The sequence below is a fragment of the Misgurnus anguillicaudatus genome, chromosome 20, assembly GCF_027580225.2.
Source record: "Misgurnus anguillicaudatus chromosome 20, ASM2758022v2, whole genome shotgun sequence".
In the NCBI taxonomy this organism is placed as follows: domain Eukaryota; kingdom Metazoa; phylum Chordata; class Actinopteri; order Cypriniformes; family Cobitidae; genus Misgurnus; species Misgurnus anguillicaudatus.
In genome coordinates, this window is record NC_073356.2 from 12354989 (window position 1) to 12365658 (window position 10670).

A 10670-nucleotide genomic window follows, 5' to 3' on the forward strand; every position below is an offset into this window, starting at 1 on the left:
ACTGATCCTTTAAGAATGCACATTAGTACCTCAAAGGTATATCGGTACAGAAATATGTATTGGTACATATTTGGACTCTTTTAAAGGGAACACTTAAAAATCAGTGCTTCAGAAAAACAGTTTTTTTTGTGATTGTTGCGTTCAAAAATCCTTGATCTTGCAGCACGTTTTCTTAAAAAATGTGATGGAATATGCGGGATATTTATGCGATGAAACTGCGTGAACTTGCAAAAACTGCATGAACTTTTTTAATGATTTTCACGTCACATAATCACGTCACTTCATAACGTTCCCATGGCAACAGGGGACATGGCTGCGCTTGTGTGAAGTAAATGCAACATTTTTTCGACTTTCTGCTTAGATATATGTAATTTTTGTTACGAAAATACGGGCATTAGGAAATCATGCAAACCCCGCATATTTTGCGCACGGAAATCTGCAATTTATGCTGCGAAAGTGCAGTGTATTTGAAAAAATGCGGCACCCGCATAAATATGCGGACTTTGGCTTTCGGATTATGCGTTGAATCATGCAATTGATAATCACGTTTTTCTGAAGAGACTGAAGGAAATTACAGTATTACTGGCAGCTGTTTGCCAGTAACTTACTGTAGATTTAAATTAATGTTTTTTACTGGCAACAGTTTGTTCAAAGTTAAACATTAACAACTTATTTTTACAGAATAAAACTAAAATAACGGCCTCATGCAAAGCATTATGGGAACCAAAATCTGAATGAAAGAAACAAAAATAGCCCTTGTCAAAAATCCTATTAGAATTTCATAGAATCCTGTAGCATTCTAAAGGATTCTTAAAATCCTACTGGACATTCAGATATATTTTAGTGGATTTTAACTTTGTCTTGTAGGATTCTAAAGAATTCTTAAAATCCTACTGGACATTCAGATTTATTTGGTTGATGAGGATTTCTGGTTCCCAGAATGCTTTGCATGAGTTTTATAGTTTTATAGTTTTATTCTGTAAAGACAAAGACGTGTTCATGTTTAATGTCCATTTAACTTTGAACAAACTATTTCCATTAATAACATAAATGTAAATCTAAAGTAAGTTACTGGCAAACAGCAGCATAACTACAGCTAATTTTCTTCAGTGTACTGTCCCAGAAACAGTTTTTGTTCCTTTCTTCTATTGTAATAACAAGTATTTATTTAGTTATTATAAAGTACAGTAATAAATAAAAATTAGTGAAGGGATGGGATGAGTTTGGCGTAGCAGCACTAATTATTCATACTTATGGTAAATATTTACATTTATGCATTTGGCAGACACTTTTATCCAAAGCGACGGTACATTACAAAGTGCACATTTTTATCAGCATGTGTGTTCCCTGGTCAAACCCACAACCTAATGCAATGCTCTACCACTGAGGACCATTTTAGAGAAAAACTTCTTTCTGTGTCTTTGTTTGTTTGTGTGTGTACGCAGATCGTAAATAAGACAATCAACGCAAGGTTTGTGTGAGCCATAGCTACAGTAGCTCTGTTTTTCATGAATTCCAGAAGGAAAGGAGATGTTGGCAAGCTCCTGTACTGTCATCTAAAGGGGCAACACATCCTTCATTCCTGCATTACGGTCTGATGTGACACACACACACACACAATCACACAAATGATGGTAATTAATCTCCACTTCATTAGGATTTCCTCCTTTCTTTTCTGTGAGGATTAAACCGGTCTGGAACACAATGAAGCACTTCACAAATCCAAGGACAACATATATTTATCATATTTGCAAAGAATCTAACAAAACTATTCACTGCAGCACACATAATATAAGCGGTCATTAATGCATTCAGTTTAATGGCTCATTACAGGGGGAGGCGATGTTTAGCCAACAGTGTTAAAAAGGTCAGCAACCGAGGGGGAGGTTAGAGAGGTGAGGAGATTCACCAGATGAGGGTATCTGGGTGAAGGAGGGGGATCGCTGGTACCCATGGGAATCTGAGTCTTGCCCTCAGTTAATGGACTGCAAAATGAGCCACGGTCCCCCGTGTCATCAAATCAGATACAGAGGCAGATGGAGATGAAGTGAAAGATGACAATCAGGGTCAGACCCTTCATATTTAAACCGTGCTGTGCCAACGTTCACAGTTGGGGGGATAGACACAGGACTTCATTCCAATCTCGGATACAAACGCTTTAGGAAAAATTAAAGGCGACAACATTTGTAGTATTTTAAAAAACAGTTTATATCCGTACACATGAGGAGTCATCAAAATGTGATCTTTCTAATAGCTTATAAACTGAAACCAAACTCCAATTACAGTTCCTGCACCAGATATGACTTCAGGTAAAATAAACAAAAGCAATACTTACTTATCCATACTTGCACTGCTTAATACACAGCAGACTCACATTGACCATTGTGTTTATTGTAACTGCACAGTGTCATACCCATATCTTTGAAAAATAACCATATACAGAATATAAATCTTATATCAAATCTCATAGCTGCAGGTGAAAGCGAAACGGGAACAAATCAATGAACCGTTTTAAGGCTGCCATGGATTTTTGATGCCCACAAAGTTAAAATAAATAACGCATTGAAAGTAGTTTCATTTATATGATGATAAGCTTTAGGTTTTGCATTGGGCATCGTTCACTGAAATGACACCAGCCATATGGACCCTTTAATGTCTGTGTATAATTCGCTGGTGAGAAAATGTACCACATCCTGTGCAGTGTTATGAACTGTCACAGATATTATAAACATAAACTTTTACTTTAACACACACACATCTACCACATGCTGGTATACTACTGTCATTACAAAAAATTGACATCATTTATATTTAATATCCCCTTACTTTATCCCAAAAACTAAACATATCAGTCAATAATAATACAGTTAATAAACACAAACAAACACAGAAACTGTTCTGCATTTTTTGTTAAAGGGATATTTAACCCAAAAATTTTAAATTTTGCAAACCCCATTTACTTCCAGAGTTTTCTTACTCACGGACGGTACAAACATTCCTCAAAATATCTTCCTTCATGTTCATCAGAACAAATAAATATATACAGGTTTGTGACAACATGAGATTAAGTAAATGATGACAGAATTTTCATTTTTAGGTGAACTATCCCTTTAAAGCATTATTTAGCATGCTAATGAACCCTATTGACAATACAGTTGTCTTTACAATGAAGTAAAAGCCAGGTTGTCCTACATTGGGAGGACATTATGTCTCCATTATGCAGTTCAAACAAGCACACAAAAACATACACATTATATTGACTGTTTCAGCAGTAACAACATAAACAAACGATTGTCGTGGTTCGCACGTAACTTCAGGGAAACTCATTTATTTATATAACAAGCAAAAAAACAACACATAGATTACCTAGGAAACCAAAACATTTGATATTTTCGATGAGACATTTGTTCAAGAGATCAGTTTAGCAACTAGTCAGACCACAAAAAAAAACGAAACCGGAAGTAAAGTTCGGATCCAGACGTGTATCACGTCAGCGCATGTGCGTCCGATGAAACCGTCTAAATTAGCCTAAACATCTTTGTTTTCATACAAACCCATTTATATTTTATACACGCATGGCTTTAAGTAGAAACCTGCTGACTTGTTAAAGCAAAACATGTTTTTGTGCATTTTTGTTCAGGTGCACTTTTTTATAAATTTGGTACAATTTATGCACGTGGTATATGCTTTTTAACAAAGAGGATGACAGCGCTTATACATTATTTTCAGTATGATATCTGTATGGTCACTGGGAAGTGAACCCATAAAGTTTCGTTGCTTACACAGTGCTCTACAAGAACCGATAAAAACGTGCACGCACAAAATGCAAAAAAATCCTTACTGGCTAATGGAGGGCTAACAGCTGTAATTAAATCATTAAAAGCGGCTCTTCGCTTCACAGGACACGAGGAGAATCGACTAACCAGCCCGCCAAACTCATTTGCTGCTCGCGCATAAAATTATGACTTTTTGGATAAATAATTACAAAGCTAACATCTGATAGCAAGGTGCACCCAGGGGGAGGATTAGCGCAGACAGGGGTGTTAGCCCTCATTACCAGCAGTGGATGAGAGGAGGAGAGAGAAAATATACTGGGATAGAGAGATAGGCTGTGATTTTAATTGCAGGCTTCTCTGGTTGGCTCCTTATCACAACCTCTCAGAGGGATCAAATGGCTCCTGTGAATGGAGCATTTCATTAACCTGTCACCTTATCACGGGACAACCTGTGTGATGCTAATGTGCAAATTACCATAAACGGGATCGTTTGTTTCCCTGTTGGACATTACTGAGAGCCGTGTGCTTGTGTGTGTGCGCGCGCGCTCCAAGGGAGGGAGTGATGATGATGATGATTCTCTGCGCTCCATCAATTCACCATTACACTCCATTATCACCGTTTGCAAACGCAGAAGCAGATTCACGTACTGGAAACGGGCTGCATAAACTTATGAGCAGTGCAGTGGCCTGATTTGGCAAACGTAATGCGCAAAAATACAAAATTGGAGATACTGTATTGCATTGCATAATTAAACAAATCAGTTAAATGCATTTAATCAGTGGTTAACAAAAGCTTAATTAAATAGTTTAAGAAAAATATTATAAAAAAGTATAAAATAATGATGAAAAGGAAAATAACTACACAATTTTAGTTTTAGTTGTGTTATTCTTAATAATTGATACTTTAATTCAAGTAAGTTTGCTTGAAAAATAATGATAAAGGGATGTTTATTTTTATTCTATTTATTGAGTTGCTATTTGGAGGAATTTCGGGCTGTCAAAAAAACTACAAATATTTTGTTTAACAACCTACAAATATTTTGTTTAACAACACGTCATACACCAATATTGGTTTTGCATTAAAGTTTACAGTTTTAGATATTTGTTGTCATATTAAACACTTTTACGCGAACGAGCCTTGCACCTTAAGCACATAGTTTATACTGCCACACAAACACACAATAATACACACTGCAGTCTACTTATCGCGTGGCCCCTGATAGGAGGGGCCTCGCGCTTAAGTAGCATGCCAATCAAGCCGTCAACTTCAAATTGAGAGAGGTCCGGAGGGGAGACACATCACGAGAGCCGCGCATCGTGCGAGAGTTATTGCTGTGATTTTGAAACGCGCTGTCACGAGTGGATTGCTCATCTCTTGTATAAATCTCTGTCAGAGTTTCTCTGGAGTTGGACATGTCGTTTCCCCAACTGGGTTACCCACAGTTTTTAAACGCCTCCCAGGAGGTGTACGGAGCCGAGCGCACGGGTGTCATGCCCACGTCTCCACGCGAGGGAAGCTCCGAGAGCAGCCCAAATGCCGCGACTACAGCGGCTGCTATCACGCCGATGCTGGGCATGTACGCCAATCCGTGGACCGTGCAAAACTATAGCGCATTCTTACCTTACAACAGTGCCGAGCTGGCACTGCTCTCTCAAATGGTAAGATCCAGTTTTATATATTATAAATCTTTTATAGCACTGATAACTGTGCAATCTTGAGAATGTATTAAGTTTAAACAAAGCTGTTTGAATTAAGTCTTTGTTGAAAGAGCATTGAGAAAAAAAATGAATCTAAAAATAAATAAGTAGACTTTATCAAATGTTTGAAATTACTTTAAGTCACAGAATAATCTAAAAAAGTGTATTAATTAATTAAAATATTTTAATCTGACAGTGAAGCAATTTTAAACAATTTAAACCATTGCATTTATTTCTGTACTTTGCAAAAATGTTTGGAAAAATCACAGCATCATGCTTTGTTTTTATTTTCTGGTAATCTAGCAAGACTTGATAAATAATTGGAAAGTTTGTTTTTAATATGAGTTATTAAAGGCCTCATGTTATATTCATATTAAAACTAGTTTTATTAAATGAACTGCTGAGTTTCCCCCCAGTTAAACCAGTTGGAAAGTCAAAAGAAAGGACTTCCCACAGTTCATTGACTGCTTTATTAAAACATACTTCAGTGGGTACTAAAACTTTTCCTTCACGGTTGTTGTTTTTCCATTCCCTAGGGATCGCAATATGAGCTTAAGGATAACCCCGGAGCTCACCCACCAGGATTTGCAGTCCATACTACACCCGGTTTCTACCCATATGGCCAGTATCAGTACGGAGATCCGTCCCGGGCCAAAAGCGCAACCAGAGAGACCACCAGCACGCTAAAGGCATGGCTACATGAACATAAAAAGAACCCGTATCCCACAAAGGGTGAGAAGATCATGCTGGCCATCATTACTAAAATGACCCTTACGCAGGTGTCCACCTGGTTCGCCAACGCGCGACGGAGGCTCAAAAAGGAGAATAAGGTGACTTGGGGTCGCAGCGCAGAGGACAGAGACGGACGCATCTTCGACAGTGACAACGAGGACGACGCGGACAAAAATGAAGATGATGAAGAGATCGATCTGGAGACAATCGATATTGACAATGCTGAGGAGCCCAGAGGAGATCAAAACAAGACAATTGAAAAAGAGGCATTGGGTGACCAACGCGAAAATGTGGAAACACCAAGGATATTATCAACATCAGCACTTAAAAACATGGACAGTCCTGTGCCAAGTAGTAATAAAGAACAGAGTGTGGTAAAAAGCGCCGGAGAGGTTTCTCCTGGTGCACCAGTGTGTCAAAGGCCTGGAAACAGCAAACCTAAAATCTGGTCTTTGGCGGAGACGGCGACAAGTCCCGACAATACGCAGAAAACATGCAGCGTCCCCTCAACTCACGCAGGCCTCAGGGCCTCACCATCTACCCATCCGGCTTTCCTCTCTACTAACGGGATTTATACTTGCCAGATTGGGAAACTACACAACTGGGCGAACGCAGCTTTTCTTAGTGCAAACTCTCTGATGGGTGTGCGTTCACTTTTGAGTCAAAACAGTCTCTTTCCAAACCACAGCCCCGTTACGAATCCCGAAAAGAAGCCATCGTCTGCCCCTGGGTCTCCATGTCTGGAGGCTGACAGTGAAAACTCATCAGACAGTTTTTGTGCCAAACATAATGGTTAGTATATAGCTTTCAAGATTTTTGTCATATTATTCACTGTCAGTGGCATTTTGGTCACGCTGTGCTTTGCTAAAAATATACATAATAACATGTTGTTTTACTTTTTCATTCATTTTTCTAATTTATTTTGCATAGATCAAGAGAACATTCAGAGAATTGAATCTCCAACACGTGCATCCAGACCACCATTTCCAGTCATCCATGACAGGTAAATTATACGCACACGTTATGTTTTGGTACCGAGCACTAGTTTGGATTAAATCAAATTCTTATTTGCATTACGAATAGCAACAATATTAAAATACGCCAAAAGAAGATTATAAGTCACTTTAGAGCACCTATCTTTAGTAAAAACTAAATCATTTTGTAATAATTTTCGTTATTGTGTATTATTATTTTAACAATAAATAATAACATTTTAAATGTTAAATTAAAGTTAAAATTATAACCTTATACAGTTGATTTATAATAGTTTTATTAAATAGTATAAGTACATACATGAACTTAGATCTGTTTATGTTGTGTGTTATTAACTTAGTTATTTAAATTGTTAACGGAGAAAATGTAGCTTGCACCGACTCTATTAGATTTTGTATGCTGTAATTAATTTCATTCGTTTAGTTCTGTGTTGATAAATTTTCCCTAATTTGCTGCCTTTTTTCTACTCATACAGATCTCATCATGAAACATCACAACGCGCTCTGAAGACTATTTCATGAACACAGAACTTATCTAAAAAAATAAATTATTTAACGAATTTAAAATAAAGGACAACAGAACAACAACATTTACATCATCAAACAGACCAAATAAATATATTTCTTAATACGCTTCTATCCTGCAATATAATTTTTTGTACTTTCATTTAATTTCATTTCAGCATGTTTGAGTTTACCGTGTATCTCGCCTGCGTTTCTTTTACAGAGTAAATAAGAATTATTTGTCAGAAAATGTGAAATGATATATTTTTGTGTAATAAAGCAAATGAGATTAATTGTGTTTCTCAAATCAGTTTTCGTTAATTAAATTTAATTGTGCTATTTACACAAAGCCACATTTCCTAAGACAGTGATGAGTATGTCAGTTTTAGGTTTCACTACTTTCGCACATTGCGAAGCTTAAATCCATAAAAGAAAATCGAATCAGTGAGATTATTAACAGTTTTATATGTAACTACTATAAAATATGTTAAGTGGATGATTTTAACCAATTATAAATCAACATAAATGTTCTCTCGTCTATTTTTAAATACATATTATTTTATTTAAACTACAACATTTTAACAACGATATTTTAACGAATTACCGACATAAAAAAAATTAATGACAAGATAATTTTAAGTTATATTAAATCGGCAAAGACAGTGGTACATTAGTGATGACTGAAATTATCAGGGTGCTGAAACTCTCCATCATTTACCTTCTGAAATAAGCGTCATCGAAAGGCAATTGCGACACCTATAGGCGGTTGTTTATTGTCGTGTCATAATTTATTTGTAATGCAAAACAAATGAAACTGAAATCTAAAGAAAGCTGACGACGTGCAAAATATCTTTTATATTTTTTAAACATCACAAACACAGAATTCATCAATGCTATTAATTATCTAAGATATAGACATGACATAACTTTTTAAACAATTAAATCGGCATACACGTTTATTTACATATTAAAGTTATTACATTTTTGTTGCTTTTGTTACTTAGTAAAAAATGTCAAAATATACCCCAGCTGTCACATGGGCTGTACCCTTTTAAAAAGTAGGTCTACAGCTTACCTAGTTCATATTAGTACCACAGAAGTACATAATGGTACCAAAGGATGCATATTAATCCCTCAAAGATACCATTATCTCAAAGAGACATTTTGGTATTTGATATGTGTGCCTAATGGTACATATTAGGACATTTTCAAAGGGTACAGCTGTACATATTTTAACATTTTTTTTTTCTGACAGTGTAAAATCACAGGGATGCATGATTTCGCACTAAACCTGTCAATTTTTTTACTAAAACAAAAACAATATTAAACTAACTTTTGTTCAAAGACTACAGAGAGAGAGAGAGAGAGAGAGAGAGAGAGAGAGAGAGAGAGAGAGAGAGAGAGAGAGAGAGAGAGAGAGAGAGAGAGAGTAGTTTAAATTGTACGATTAAATTGTTTGTGCGAGTTCATACCGCGGTTTCAACAGAAGGCGAAATCTCTCCTTACACAACCTCGACAGCTGACTGAAATATGGAGACTGAGGAATATGGATCGCAGCTGTTCAAATGCCAGCGCGCAGCATGCGTGTTATACTCGGAGGAGAGTGGGGTGTGCATGGAGATTATGTCAGTGATAAGTAGAATATAAAGGCCTGTAAAAAGGAGACAGAGCTTCACCTGAACTATAAGACCTCGGTGGGGTATCAATAACAGCACAAAGGGGCTATTCATTCAACAAAAGTTTGTTTTGGGATCCAACGAGACCGATATAGTACATTAATGTATTGGCTACTGTGCCATATGATTTGATAACATCTGTCAACAGCTTTTATTATTAAGTCATTATCTTATAATTTAAATATGAATATAGGCTACATTTTGAAAATAAATAATGAAAACAATTTAAAGATTTTTTTTAGGCTGCCAAGACTAAGGATCTGTTAAGCATTATATAACAAAATGTTTAGTCGTGTTATTAATGCAATAGGCCTATAACATAAATTGTTAGTCATGCAAGCGTGAACAACGGAGACATTTGGCTGGACTTTGTAAGTGACGACCTACCGCAAACCTTTAGAAAAAATAAACCACCGCACAGGCCGAAAAGAAAAAGAGGTTGAGAGGTTTACGTGTAGATGTGAATTAATTTTCATTGTTTGGAAGTGTTTATGTTCTGTTTGCTCTGTCACATATGTAACAGTGCTTTGGAGTAAGTCAGTGACAAAGGCACATCTGGACCGGGTCACATTCTTAGAGTCTGACAAACACACTGATTTATGATGTCCATAATCAAATGCATGATTTCCAATCACTAATGTGACATTTATAAAGTTTTTAGAGATACAAGATGTCAGCAAAACCCATACTTCTCAAAGCGTGCTCAGCGTGATGTTAAAAACAAATTTTTGACCGAAGTTCAAACCCAAAGGTTAAGCAAAGGCCAAACACGGAGCGCTTGCGAAGTAATTGTGGGAAATAAACCAGATCCATTAAACCACTAACTTGTGTTTTACGTTTATTCATCATCACTCACTATACACAGAAGTGCAATTATTTGTGTAATGAAAAAAATATTTTTTTAGCAGTCAAATAAACGAATTAAATAAAAGAAAAAACGAAACTGTGGTGCTCTTTTAATATTTAATGCTTTAATAAAAATCGCTTGTTCTAAAATATATATATATTTTTATGTACTATCTTTAACTAAAGTTTTTTTTTAAAAAGGCGACATTGTTTAAAAAGAAGGCTAATAATAACAATATGGCGAGTTGTTGTTCAGTTTACTGGTGTGCGAAAAATATAATAACTTTATAGATTTTATACAACATATGGTCTGATGTGGTTATTGTGCACTGTACAATTAAAGAATACCATAAACACCATAAACTGTAACCATTTGTAGTTTCCAAACGCAAAAGCATATATGGTACATGGTAGATTTTATAAAAATGAAGAAATGTATTTAAAAT

General features: G+C 36.1%; 1 protein-coding gene across 1 annotated transcript; it reads left to right on the forward strand.

Moving 5' to 3' along the window:
* Nucleotides 1-5024: 5024 nt before the first annotated feature.
* irx1b (iroquois homeobox 1b) lies at nt 5025-7995 on the forward strand. Its single transcript, XM_055167073.2, has 4 exons — nt 5025-5435; nt 6011-6998; nt 7137-7209; nt 7675-7995. Exons 1-4 carry the CDS (start codon nt 5190-5192, stop codon nt 7718-7720), a joined length of 1353 nt encoding a protein of 450 aa, XP_055023048.2. The 5' UTR covers nt 5025-5189; the 3' UTR covers nt 7721-7995.
* Nucleotides 7996-10670: the final 2675 nt, after the last annotated feature.